Source organism: Vicugna pacos, chromosome 16 (assembly GCF_048564905.1).
Source record: "Vicugna pacos chromosome 16, VicPac4, whole genome shotgun sequence".
Taxonomy (NCBI): Eukaryota; Metazoa; Chordata; class Mammalia; order Artiodactyla; family Camelidae; genus Vicugna; species Vicugna pacos.
In genome coordinates this window covers 53,188,991-53,203,825 of record NC_133002.1, presented here as the reverse complement: position 1 = coordinate 53,203,825, position 14,835 = coordinate 53,188,991, and the positions used below count along the sequence as shown (strand labels likewise).

Below are 14,835 nucleotides of genomic sequence, written 5' to 3'. Positions count from 1 at the left end.
ACAAACTAATAATATAACTGATTTTGTATAGTAAATCTCTTATTTTATTATGTTACAGAATAATTCTTAGAGAAACATAAGCCAACTGGATCTTGTCTTATTTTAGATAGCTTTGACTTTTCTGATGAGTGTCTTGGTAAAGAAATCTTTCCTCACCGGCCTGGTAATGTTCCTTCTGACTGTCGTTTGGGGAAGTCTGGGATTCATGGCATTGTACAGATACCTTCCTGCTTCCTTGGAGTGGATTTTAAGTTTTCTTAGCCCCTTTGCCTTCATGCTTGGAATGACCCAGGTAAGAAGCAAATGACATTTCTGAAACATCTTTTCCCTCTGAAATTTGTCATCTGTAACCATGTCCCATGTTCATCATTGTAAGGCTTAAAACTTTAATGAAAACTATTGTGAGGTTGCAAAGATGCACTTTTAAAAGCTTTAGAAGTATACAGTCCTGCAAAATAAGCCATTTTGTACATGAAAAAAATGGAGGATCAATATATAATTCTTTAGAGGCAATATGAAGTTTTTTCTTTGACTATTAATTAAATACGGACTTGACGTTGCAAATCTAATTCTAAACAACTATTCCAGATCATATTTTGACTTAGTAATTAAACATCACACATGATTGTAAAAAAACACAAAGTAAAAGGAAAGAAAGAAGTTAAAAACGCCTTGAAAACATATTAATTGATTAGTAAATTATGTTTCTGTTCATAAAATGTCTTTTCTCTTTGTCTGATTCTCGAGTTGAACTTACTTTACCATCCCTCCAATTAAATGGTAATAATGTTAATCATTACATATCCATTATTTAGTGGTTAATAAAAGGGTTATTCGCTATAATGTACTCATTAACTTGAACTTTGCAGACAAGCCCACTTTTCCCACTGGTTCTCTCCTTAAACACAGCGGTGTTTTTTTCCAAGAGCATAAATTCTCTTTCATGCAGCCATTTTTAAGGTGTGTCACACCTCTTTCCTGTCTTATTTGGTAAAAAAAATATCTAAGGTGGAGCTCAGATGTCATTTTCTTCCCCATAGCTTTCTCCCTTCTCCCAGTGCTCCACTTTCATTTGGAACTTATTTTTATCAGAACAGTTACTCAGTTGCATCGTGGTTGGTCGCATGTCCATGCCTTCAGTCAGATCTGTGAGTTGTAATGTAGGCAGTCTCATTCAAACTTACATTCCCAGGATGAGACAAAGAGTAGCTATTTTATTTTTATGCTAAACCTGTTTATAATTCATCATAAACCCAACTGCCTTTAATTGACTGCTTTTTAACTTTCAGCTTTTACACTTGGACTATGATCTGAATTCGAATGCATTTCTCAATCCATCGGACAGCTCGAACCTAATAATAGCAACAAATTTCATGTTGGTTTTTGATATTTTCTTCTATCTGGCACTGGCGATTTATTTCGAAAAAATTTTGCCAAGTGAGTAGTGTGATGATTAAAATCGATCATCATTTTAATAATTTTATTTCCTAAAGTGAGTCTCCTAACACATCTGTTATTTATATTTTTAAGAACTACTTTGTGCATCAACAGGAAGAAAATGAATAAGGTCGTCGCCACTGGTCAAATTTGTTCTCTGTTTCTCTCTTGCTACTTGACTTATCAGATCCAAACGAAGCCTGAACTTTGTTTATAGAATCAGTAACCTTTGTTTGAACTTCAAGTGTATGGCTTCTTTCTTAAGAGAGGCTCAGAAAGCTAGTTCCTGAATGGCTCTGGCCTGGTACTTATCATGGAAATTTAGACCCACCTCAGTGTCTGATGCACATTAGGGGCTCAGTAAATATCTGTGGCCAAAACACAGGTTCATTTTTTTCCCTCCCTTCTTTTAATCAAAGGCAGTGTTGATGTCTTTGACCTCTACATTTCCTATTCAAAACAGAATGACAGGTGCCCTTAATTATATGATATAATCCAGCAATCCCACTTCTGGGTATATATCCAAAGGAAATAAAATCACTATCTCAGAGAGGTATCTGCACTCCCGTGTTCACCACAGCATTATTCACAGCAGCCGAGATGGGGAAACGACCCAAGAGTCTGTGAACAGGTGATGGAATACAGACTATATGGTGTACATGTGTACACACACACACACACACACACACACACACACACACGATGGAATATTACTTAGCCTTAAAAAAGAAGGGAATCCTGCCATTTGCAACAATGTGGGTGAACCCAGAGGACATTATGCTAAGTGAAATAAGCCAGACACAGAAAGACAGATACTGCCTGATCTCACTTATATGTGGAATCTAAAAAAGTCAAGCTCACAGTAACAGAGAGTAGAATGGTGGTCAGTCACCAGGGGCTGGGGTGGTGGGTAGGGAGAATGGGAGAAGTTAGTCCAGGGGTACAAACTTTCATGTATAAAATGAATAAGTTCTGGAGACAATGAACAGCACAGTAACTGTAGTTAATAATAACGTTTTATATGCTTACAATTTGCTAAGATAGTAAATCTCGAGTGTTCTCACCACACACACAGCCACGTGCCAACAGTAACTATGTGAGGTGATGGATACATTAATTAGTAATTATTTCACAATGTATACACGTATCAAAACATTACATTGTATACCATAAATATATATGATTTTTACTTGATCATAGTCATATATAAAGCTGGAAAAATTATGAAAATCACTAATGAAATAAACACATTGAGTAGCTAAAACAAACAAAAAAATCAGTGACTAAACACCTGTGGAAAGGAAGAAGGAGAAAGAGTAGGAGTGAAGACACAGAGCCAGGTCTTGAAACAGTGACTTGATCATGTTCTTTTTCAATAATCCCATATAAACAGTAACTGTCTCTGCCTTTTAGGAGAGTCCAGTGTCAGGATCTACCGTCTTGGGCTATTGCCTTTATTTTATGACTGGAATTATTTAAATACATACACTATGTTTTCATTTTATTTTTGCCATCAGAGGTGAAAATTACTCAGCTCTACTGAAAATTCTTTTCATCTCTTAATATTCTAAGCTTTTCTACCCCATGCTAACATTGCAAAATACATTTAAGTACTTCTCCTCTGTTCTACTTGGTTGGTTTTGCTTTCATGGTGAAATCTCAATGAACTTTGTTGGTATTTACATCACAGGCTCTTTAATCCTGGAGCCCTTTAGTGCAGGAGACTTACTTCTATGACCCTTGTAGCTACCTATTAATTCTCTGTGAAAGAGCCTACTCATTTTTCCTTCCATAGTTTGTTTTTTTCCAATGTGTTTATTCCCAATGTATCTGCAAGCAGATGTCACTATATTTGCAACTTCTTAATAGTATCTATCCCCTTAGGTAAGCGTTTCATCAGTTTAAATGTTCTCTTGTTGTGCATTATGTGATGTATTTCTCCTTTCTGCAGGCCTTGTTTCGGTCACAGTCAGATGGTAACAGTGTAAATATTCTATCTTTATGATGCTGTTTTAGGCTTGCGGGAGAAGAGGGCTTTTCCATTCTTCCCTTCTAGGTTCTTTGGCTGGCTTAACAATGAAATGGACGTGAGACAGATTAATGGGAGAAAAAGAAATTAAATTTCATAAGCATAGGAGCTCATAGAAATATAAGACTCTAAGAAGTGGCCAAAGTAGGCAGCTTTTATACCTTTTAAACAAAGAAACAATTATCTGTGAAAACTTGACACAGGGGTTTGGCCTTGGGGTAGCAAATTAATGGAGGAGTATTAATGTTTCTTTGTATAGCTTCCTCGGCCAGGAATCCCTATCTCTGGCGATAAGGATGCCTTCCAGCCTCCAGGTGCAGGGGGCATAGCCTTCACATGGGGAATTTACTTTCTGTTTTCAAGAACACAACAGAGGATCAGAGTGTTCTTTCACCAGCTTTTTTTTTTTTTTAAGATTTTTTAGAACAAAACAAGAGATATCACCAGCTATTTTTAAGTAACTGTAATTCAGAATAATCATTAAGCCACAGTGGCATATTTTGGAGTCGCCCATTCTGAACCCCATCAGTCTCTTCCTATATAAGTATTGTTCCATTTTCATCCCTCTGTCTTATTTTTTTTGCTCAGCATTTTATTCTTGTCAAAAAGCTATTTTTCATATGTGTACATTTTTCAGTTTCAAAACCATTTCATTTTATTAATAGAACTAGAAAGTTTCTTTAAACTGAACTGCTTGATTTTCTTCTTAATTACCATCCGTTCGTGAAGCCTGAATTTAAGATCAGGGGCAACTTTGTTCAAAATTCTTCTAAAGATGAGAAATATGAATAACAGAAAGGAAAATTAACTAGATAAAATAACAGAATCATGTAGTGGTAAATCTGGTGGCAGAATGTATCCAATTATAGTTACCTGCCTTTATTTGCTGGACTTCCAAATAAAGGGGGTGAGATGGACAGTAATTAATGATATACCTTATACTAGGTAGACAGAGAGGGCTCATACATTTTTTGTATGCATGAATGACTGAACCTGTGAAAAGTACACATAAGTTTGAAAACCCATCAATCTTACAGTGGCGGTCAGTTGCAGAATATTAGAAAAATAGAATTATTCCATGTCATAGTACCTCCTAACATGCATGAAAACAGAATTGATTACTAAGTGCAAATAACACTGTGGATTCGTTTCCAGAAAGAGCTTCATGGATAATATATTCTTAAAGCAGATAATAAATTTGCTGCAGAGGAAAGTTACTATTTGGAGATGAGATAAAGCATGAATACAAGGTAGCTTTTTAAAAAACTCCACTGTGTATTGTTTCAATAAATCATTTTGCCCATTCTCTCCCTTTCTTACAGTATATCGCTTATTTTTGTGAAAGCCTGTTCTATTTTCTCCTGGAATATTCGTTTTATATATTCAATAGCAACTTCTCAATTTCTTCTTCCTTTCCCAGTGTAATGACACCTGGACTCCTACATAGAATTCAGCATGCACGGCATATTCCAGTATCTGGCTTTCTTGAAGTTAAAAAAAAGTCTTAACATTTAAGCTCCTGGATTTTTAAAAATTTTTATACAGTTTTTAAAGGTTACTTTCCATTTACAGTTACTACAAAAGACGAGTTATAGTCCCTGTGCTGTGTAGTACATCCATGAGCCTGTCTTAAACCCAGTGGTTTGTGCTCCCACCCCACAACCCTGTCTCACCCCTCCCCCCAACACACTGGTAACCTCTAGTTTGATCTTTCCATCTGTGAGTCGTCTTCTTTTTTATTATATTCACTAGTTTATTGTATTTTTTAAGTTCCACATATAAGTCATATCATACAGTGTTTATCTTTCTCTATCTGACTTATTTCAGTCAGCATAATGACCTCCAAGGCTATCTATGTTGCTGCAAATGGCAAAATTTCATTCTTTTTTATGGTGAGTAGTATTCCAATGTATATATACCACTTCTTTATTCATTCTTCTGTTTATGGGCACTTAGGTTGCTTCCATACCTTGGCAATTATAAATAATACTGCTATGAACATTGGGGTGCATGTATCTTTTCGAATTAACATTTTTGTTTTTTTCGGATACATACCCATGAGTGGAATTGCTGGACATAACGGTAGTTCTATTTTTAGTTTTTGGACAAACTTCCATACTGTTTTCCACAGTGGCTGCACCAATTTACATTCCTACCAGCGTGAATAAGGGTTCCCTTTCTCCACATTCTCACCAACATTTGTAATTTGTGTTCTTTTTGATGATTGCCATTCTGATAGGTGTGAGGTAAGATCTCACTGTGGTTTTGATTTGCATTTCTCTGATGATTAGCAATGTTGAGCATCTTTGCATGTGGCTCTTGGCCATCTGCACATGCACTCTCCCTCCAGGATTTTTTAAATCACAGCTTCATTTCTTCCTACAGAAGCAATAATCAAAATAGAGACATCCTAGTGATTGTTTTTCCTTGTGAAGTTATGCACATCGAAACGTGCATTTCCTTCTGTCGACCATGTGTTCAGGCTTATCAACAAAGAGTGTGCATTGCTCTGCTGCATTAGGGTGACTGTCCCCCTTACAGTCATAATTGACCCATTGTTTGTCTCCTGGTCATGTAGATGAGTATGGACATCGATATTCACCCTTGTTTTTCCTGAAGTCTTCATTTTGGTCAAGACAACGACGGGCTGATCACATGGCCCTTGAAGATGAAATAGATTCCAGTCCTTCTTCTAATGACACTTTTGAACCAATGTCCCCAGAATTCCACGGGAAAGAAGCCATCAGGTAACAGGGACACAAGGGGAGAACTGGCCAAAAACTGAGAAGCTGAGTTAGCTCCTGAAGTAAGCAAGGTTCTCTTTTGTGCCCCATGGTTAGCTCCCACCTAACCTCACCCTTGCTCCTCACTCCCCACTTCAAGTTTAAAGAAAGCTTCCTTTAACCCCTGCTGTCTTGTTGACATTTACAGCAAATTTAGATTTCACCAGCAAACATCCTTCAACCAAGCCTTGCCTGGATTCTCAATCTTTTACCTGTTTTTGTTTCTCTTGTCCCTGCTTACCCTCACTCATTTCTTTGTTGGGTCTCATTCATTCACATTTTGCCTGCACCTCATTCATTATACGCCCCATTTTTTTTCTTCTCAATTTTTCAAACTTCTCTTTTCTCTTCCATTTATTGCCTTTCCAAAGAGGATGAAAGAGCAGGGGAGGGGAAGAAAGAAAAGACCTAGAGACAGACACACAGGGAACTGAGGAAGATGTGCCCTCTACAGTCATGCATGTGTGACAACAAGATGTGCCTTGTGTTTGGTGCTGGTAACTTTTAGTCCCAAATGAGAAAATAGGAAGAAGGTCCTCAAGCCCAGTTTAAATCTTACTGACCCATCAGCGACCAGCACCTGTCAGCCCTCTGTGCACTGTCTCAGATGACTCCAGTCTCCTGAGCTTCTAGAATCCATTTCATTTTCCATTTTAGCCTTTTCCATTTGTCTTCTATACTCACATGTGTCTTGTGACTTAAGCCAGGTTTAATCTCCAGCAGAGCAGCTCAGAGCAAAGCAGCGACTTTGTTTGATGTGTTTCTTTTATTTTCCTTCTTTTCTTCTCGTCAACCAATTGTAACTGCTCTGGAATGATGATAAAATGGGATTAAAACAGAGATGAGAAAAATCTAATTAGATAATTCAAAATGAATGGAGCCTGAATCACTTGATGAATAGCAGATGACAAAATAAGAAACATAACTTGATTCAGTTTATGGATTGTACATTTACTTGGTAGAATAAAACAGATAAAGTGCCTGGGGTCCCAGGTCTATATTAACACCCAGCATGTGTTAATTCTGCTCCTTTCTAATACCATAATCATCACCATCTAACCAATACCATCTTACATTTATTGAATACTTATCATGAACCAAGCACTATGCATGCAAAGTGAAATATTTTACTCACCCTTCAGGACAACCCAAAAGCACTCCAAGTGTCCGGGTTGGAAAGCTGAAACCTAGAATAAGTACAGTAGTTAAGGTAATGGAGCTACTATATGCTGTGGATGGCATGAGCTCAGGCAGGTAGGGCTGTGGAACCCCTGCTCTCACTATTTCAATCTTTGCCTCTCTTCCTTACTCCATCCTTGTCCATCCTAACCAACCTCTGTAGACCTTGACCCAAAATATCCGTAGACATCTCCAATCTGCACCGGTAGATCACAGTGAGCCTTTTGGTATTGGATGCCTTTGTTACCTCTTAGTCTAGTTTCTTGACTTTGCAGTTCAGGAATGATTCTGGTTCCCAATACTGACATTGAGTCATTCCCCCAAGCTTTAGAATCAGAATCTCTGGTGATAGACTTAAAGCACAGGTAAATTTTTTTTAAACTCCTCAGGTGATACTAGTGTGCAGCCAGGGCTGGGAAGCCACACTGCAGCTGATTCTCTCACCCAAATGTGTCTGTCTATGAGTGAAATCCTAAATCTCCCTGTTCCTTGAAGATGAGATCCATCCAGTCCTGTCAACCAAGTTGTCACACGTTGAACTATTCTTTTTTTTTTTCAGAATCAGAAATGTTACAAAAGAATATAAAGGAAAGCCTGATAAAATAGAAGCTTTAAAAGGTAAAAAAATAAAATGAGATAAAAACAACTAAAACACATTTAGTTATTATGTTGATATTGATTTCCTGATTTTAATTCAATTTGTTTTGTTCTTGGTGAGCGAATAGTGGTAGTATCTCCAATTTGAAGTGAGTTATTTAAGCCAGTAAATTTCCCCTTTTACACATTACTTCTACTGCATAAAGGTTAGAAAAAATTGTGTATGCTTTAGAATTATATGTATTTGAAAGATTTACTATGTGATACTAAAATAGCCTAAGGTTATCCTGGGATTTTTTTTCCTATGAACTTAAATTTCTCTTCTGTAATTTCAAAGATGTTGTGGATAGTTTATGTTTTTCTTTTGTGCATAAAAGTCATTTACCTCAAAGGATTTTTAGCCACATAATAATTTACCAAACTGTTGATTTATTCTTCAGGTCAATAAATATTAACATCACCTACCATATGCCAGGCAATGCCAGTGAACCTAGGAGTATAACACGTTTCCTGCCTTTTAAACCAAGTAATTTCAAAGTTTCAAAGGGTTAAAAAATAAATTTATAAAAGGTGTTTTATTACTTTTACTGTGAATTTAACAATCTAGTGTATTCATGTTTAGACAACATGGCCATTCAAGGAAATGAAAAAGCAATTAATTAGTTCTATCACAAAATATTATTTATGGTTTTGTTTTTATTTTTCTTCCTTGCCTCTTTTCCTTCCTTTTTTTCCTCTCATCTTTCTTTTCTTTTCTTTTTTCTTCCTAGATCTGGTATTTGACATATATGAAGGCCAAATCACTGCAATACTTGGTCACAGTGGAGCTGGCAAATCAACACTGTTAAACATTCTTAGTGGGCTGTCTGTTCCTACCAAAGGTAAGAAGTTTTTTGCCAAAGTCAGATTGACAAATAAATCAGCTGTTAACATAAAGTCCTTATGATCATTAATTATAAACACAGATAACTAGGGGAAATGGAAATTAAATTGTGGTATTGTTCTAAAGAACTATATAATATTAATTGGCATTTATGGAATTTGAATATTTCATGGTAATTATTTTCATGGTCATTAGTTACCATTTGGCACTCCAGCTTGTATCTGTTAGCTTCGCTGCACAACAAGCATCCCCCAAATCAATGACTTAAAATAAAAATGTTATTATTTCTCATGATTTTATGAGATGACTGGCAGTTTTTCTACCTGGACTGAAGTATTTGGGGCTGAGTGTTTTGACATGGGCTCACTCACATATATGGGCTTCAGCTAAGACTGCTATAGCTCTCTTTCTACATGAACATTCATCTTCCAGGAGTCTAGTCTGGGATTTTCACCTAGTGGTCTCCATGGATCCCAGAAGCAAAAAGGGAGCAAATCCAGAATGGAGGTACACAGCCTCCTCTTGTACCACATTTGCTAAGATTCCCTATGTTATATAGTCAAGTCTAAATGTTAGAAGTGGATAGATAGACTACATCCTAATGGCAAAAGTTGCAGATGGAATCTCTTTTTTTTAATATACCACATGACTGAAATGGAAGTTCATAATGCCTGGATTCTATAAACCTTGAAGATAAAATCTTGCATCTAAAATGCAATTAATAAATACATAGTGATATTTCATTTAGAAATATCTTCATTTAAGCATTATCCTGATATTAAATTTTAATCTTTTTATAGGTTCAGTCACCATCTACAATAATAAGCTTTCAGAAATGGTTGACCTAGAAAACATCAGCAAGCTCACAGGAGTTTGTCCACAGTCCAATGTGCAATTTGACTTCCTCACCGTGAGAGAAAATCTCTGGCTATTTGCTAAAATAAAAGGGATTCAGCTGCATAAAATTGATAAAGAGGTATATAAATATGCCCTAAATAATGTACTGGTCAAAATGAGATTATTAACTATTTGCACTGAGTTTTATGATTCATTAAATTATCTTTGTAAAAGTCATTGTATAAATGTTGGACCAAAAAATATAATTTAGGTATTATCTAACATTTATGTATCATTTACAATGTGCCAAGCGTTATCCTTAACTTTAAGTATAATAATTCATTGATTCCTAAGATGTTAGTACTATTTTATCCCCATTTTACACATGTGGAAACTGAGGTTCAAGAGAGCAGGTAACTTGATTAAGATTATGCAGCTAATTAATGTGGAATAATAGTCATATCCAGGCAGTCTGGCTCAGTATCCCTGTTTTTAACCATTATACTTTTCAGCCTTTTATTTAGATATTAAAAAAAAAAAGAAAGAAAGAAATCTTGGTTTGTGACATAAATATTGTCATTTGGCTAGATACAAAGAGTTTTGCTGGAATTGGAAATGAAAAATATTCAGGACGTCCTTGCTCAAAACTTAAGTGGCGGACAGAAAAGAAAACTAACCTTTGGAATTGCCATTTTAGGAGATCCTCAGGTAAGTCAGACTAAACTTAGAGACGAATTCAAATATTCAACAGTGAAACTTCTGGCAGCAGTTCAAACCTTTTATTTGCGGAGAACATCTATAATAAAGTTTTTATGATAGAATGTTAAACATTAAGAGCAAAACCATAACCATTACATAGATATAAATAATACAGTTTCTACATGTTTCCTCTGTAGATTTTCCTGTTGGATGAACCAACTGCTGGATTGGATCCCTTTTCAAGGCACCAAGTATGGAACCTCCTGAAAGAGCGGAAGGCAGACCGTGTGATCCTCTTCAGCACCCAGTTCATGGACGAGGCTGACATCCTGGCTGGTAATTGCTGGCTCCCTTTAAATATCGTGATGAGGGCTTTATGAGGTTTGAGAAATATGGACTGGTATTCTGAACAGCTGTCTTCTGTAATCTGGTAATCTAGCTGTATCTGGTCCTCTCATCTGAATCCTGGTAATAATATGACTGGGCCCAGTGAGTCTTACTCGCAACCGTGTCCACGTATCTCCTAGAATTTTGTACCCTTTGATTACACAGGGGCCGTGATCTGCCAAGAAGCACTGTTGCTGCGGAGTAAGACTCTGTAGTCTAAGACATTAATCCTTTTACTCAGCATCGAGGTAAATCATCTTGAAACCATCACGTAATTTTGATGTTTGATCCATTAAAATATGTAATGTGTTGATTCTCTGTATTAGAAGATACAGCCACATAACTTAACCTCTTTGCTGGCTGGATGGCAAAACAGTAGCCTCAAGTATGTAAAACAAACAAAACAAAGATTAAAATATGTCTGTTTCAATGAGCCTTTATTAAGCCCTGTATTTAAAAATGTAGAAGCTCTGAATTACAGTTAGATCCTACAGACGATTGTCTTTTGTCGGGAAAGAATGGGCAACTTCTTAACAAATGTTCTTTGCTTCTTCCTTTTCAGATAGGAAGGTGTTTCTCTCCAAAGGGAAGCTGAAGTGTGCGGGCTCTTCTCTGTTTCTAAAGAAGAAATGGGGGATTGGCTATCACTTAAGGTACAGACACTCGAGGAGGCTAGGGGCAAATGAAAAACTGACTAGAGCAAGGCATGGAGCTTGAAGCAAAACGTTCCAACGCAGGAGGAAATAGTTTACTATTACACACAGGTGTTTGTGTTTATGTATACACGTATTTGTGTGGAGATGTGTGTGTGTGCATGTCTGTGTGTCTGTAGAGAGAGAGGAAGAATGTGTGTATAACAGATACTGATTTGGTACATTTTGCAGACAGAGGTTGTAACTCACGACACATTGTTTGTTAAGGAAGGTACATATTAAGGGAGTTTTCTCAACGGACCCACCTTATGTCACACTCTCATCATCTCTCGCCCAGGGTGATAACATAATTTCTTAGGAAGGCTCCTTGTCTACTCCCCTCTCCTTGCTCCTCCTTGTCTTTCTTGTTCTTTCTCTCCTTTCCATCCTCTTCGTTTTATTTTTATCATTATTTTGAATAGTAGCATATTCTAGCTGTTATTTCTCAAGCGATTCAGAGATAAGATATTTAACATTATTTCATTTAAATCTTCAATTTTGTTAAGGTACTTTTGTTTTACAGATGAAATTATAGGCTCCCTAGGTTAATAAGTGGTAGAGCCAGGAATTGAACCTGGGTAATTTTAACTTCAAGGTCTAGTATCCAAATCCATATTTTAAATTACTTTTTAAGCCTTTCTTTTTTTTTTAATTGAAGTGTAGTTGATTTAAAATGTTGTGTTAGTTTCTGGTGTACAGCTAAGTGATTCAGTTATACATATATATATATGTATATACTCTTTAATTTATATGTGAATTGATCAGTTTTTCTAAAGTGCAGCTCTGATTTATACTATCATTTATACCTTAAAAAGAAAAAAACATGTGATGACAATAAGACAAAGCAAACAAAAAAACCTCTAATGGAATTTTACTTACCAGAGTCCGAACAGAGTCTGAACGATGTAGCCAAGTGATGCTGGCGTGGTCCATCGCATTGTGACTCCCGTATCGGCTGCCCTTACTCAATTCAATACCCTCTAGTTAAAATGAATTATTCATTGTTCCTTGCACAAGCCCTATCATGGCCTACATTTCCCATGGTCTGAGGTCACTCCTTGAAGTTGGCAGTTTTCTCGAACCCATTCGAGTCCTAAGGAGTTACTTGAATGCTATCTCATGAAGCTTTTGTTAATCTTCCAGCTCTCTGTATTATCCCAATGTTTTGATTTCCTAAAGCATGTTGTTTGAATCTCTTCTTGGAAATGAACTAAACTCTCTGAAATTCAGTTTTCTCACCGAGACGGTGGGAATAATAATGCCTAGTTGCAAGTAAAAATTCTAGGAAAATAACTGGGGTGGCCTCCAGCACATGGCACGACAGCATAACATGTTCTCAAAGCGAAAAAACAAAACAAAGCAAAGCAAAAAAATGCTAGTCAAGATCGCTGCCCAATTCATGGGCTCTGGACAGTAATGTATGTTAAGTAGCTTCTTTCTTCTTCTGAATCTCGGACAGCAAACTATGGCCCGTGAACCAGACTCAAACCACTTTCTGTTTTTGTAAATAAACTTTGGTTGGAGCACAGCTCTTCCCATTTGTTTAGATACTGGCTGTGGCTGCTTCTGTGTCACAGTGGCAGTGCTGAATAGTCGCAGCAGAGATCTGCTGGGCTGAAAAGCATGGAGTATTTACTCTCTAGCCATTTATCGGAAAAGTTTGCTGATCTCCACTTTGAAGCTCTGAACTCCTCGAGGGAGGACACGTGTACTGCTCACACAGTCCTCTCCAGCACCCAGTTCTTGAAACTGGCCAAGAAATAGATCTTGATTTGTTTGTATTTCCAGGGCAGCAGCATCCCGGAGAACAATTATGATATTTTTCCTTGATATTCCCTCTGTGGGTTTTACTGCTTCTAAAAATGGCGTCTTTCTTGTATGTTCATAATCTTATGTGTAAGTAGAATAATTGTGACATAAGCGTTTGAGCAAATACAATAGCTGCCACTTCTTAAGGACTTGCTAATTGCAAACATCACCATTATTTAGTTCTGAGAACAACCCTGGATGTTAGGAGTCATTATTCTATTTAATGAGGAAACCATTTAGATAGGGTTAATGACACGTTTCTAATGGCACAACCAAGTTTCAAAGGCAAGTCACTACTGATATTGTATCTACTGTGTACTTTATAACCTTTCAAAAACAAATTGGGGGCGGGGAAGGGAGGTAATTAGGTTTATTTATTTAATTTAATGGAGGTCCTGGGGATTGAACCCAGGACCTCCTGCATGCTAAGCACACACTCTACCACTGAGCTATACCTCCCCCCCTTATAACTTTTATTAATAAATTTAAAAAAATTTTCTACATTGGGAAAATATCTGTTTTTAAGTGGACTGACTGATTTTCCCAATGATACCTTGTTCTTAGTCAAAGTTCTAGGGTTAGCACTACAAAGAAGGCAAAAATTAGTGAGCTCATGAACCCAGAACCCACATTCATCCATAATTAATTTCTGTCTATAGCCCCTTTTTCTTCATAGCACTTATTGGTAATTATTTTACCTGTTTTCTTGTTTTCTTCCTGTCTCTCCCACTAGACAGTCAACTCCATGAGGACAGAATAGCACTGTTTTATCCATCATTGTGTACACTTAGTACTTAGTTTGTCTTTGTCACATGCTGAGAACTTGGGAAGTTGGCACTGGTTGACCAAGTTGAATGACTGAACCTGTTTTGTGCCTACGCCTATCAAAAGGCCCGTGTTCTTGCCCAATACAATAATCCTGTGGAGCCAACTTACACTCCCTTTGAAACATCTTCAACATTTTCCCCCTTGGATGGTCTTGATCTTTGCTGCTCTGTGTCCCTGGTATTTCTGCTCTGTAGCTATTCTCTCCTTTAAGGACCTGAGTCAATGATCAGTCTTCTCTAGGGACTATCCTCGAATGACCTGACCCAAAATTCTGACTAGTTCATTCTTTGCTTCCCCCCATCACTTTTTTAAGATCTGCTTTTTTTCATCCTCTTATTTAATGGTTAGATGGCCTATTTCTTGCATTAGGTTTTAATTGATTTTTCTTTGTCCCGTAGAGTCATTATTTTTTTCTATGCTAGTGGTGACGATGGTAAATAACTCATTTTTTTTTTGGAACACCAGTTTGCAGTTGAATGCAATGTGTGTTCAGGAAATAATAACATCACTTGTGAAACAGCACATCCCTGAAGCCAAATTATCAGCAGAAAGTGAAGGAAAGCTTGTCTATACACTGCCCTTAGAAAGAACAAGTAAATTTCCAGGTAATGTATATGAACGCCATGAAATGCAGTGTAATGCATAAATAATATTAATAATAGTGCTAATAATTAT

General features: G+C 36.8%; 1 protein-coding gene across 6 annotated transcripts in view; it reads left to right on the top strand.

The window, feature by feature from the left end:
* The window catches only part of ABCA8 (ATP binding cassette subfamily A member 8), a 65,114-nt gene that overhangs the window by 19,167 nt on the left and 31,112 nt on the right, over positions 1-14,835 (top strand). For 5 of the 6 annotated variants that reach the window (XM_072939477.1, XM_072939478.1, XM_072939474.1 and 2 more), the window contains 10 exons: positions 107-292; positions 1,290-1,437; positions 6,045-6,213; positions 7,988-8,046; positions 8,796-8,906; positions 9,709-9,884; positions 10,334-10,453; positions 10,642-10,780; positions 11,394-11,484; positions 14,626-14,765. In XM_072939477.1, coding sequence (XP_072795578.1) covers positions 107-292; positions 1,290-1,437; positions 6,045-6,213; positions 7,988-8,046; positions 8,796-8,906; positions 9,709-9,884; positions 10,334-10,453; positions 10,642-10,780; positions 11,394-11,484; positions 14,626-14,765 — 1,339 coding nt within the window. The remainder of the gene's footprint in view (positions 1-106; positions 293-1,289; positions 1,438-6,044; positions 6,214-7,987; positions 8,047-8,795; positions 8,907-9,708; positions 9,885-10,333; positions 10,454-10,641; positions 10,781-11,393; positions 11,485-14,625; positions 14,766-14,835) is intronic. The other variant, XM_072939479.1, reaches the window with a different exon arrangement.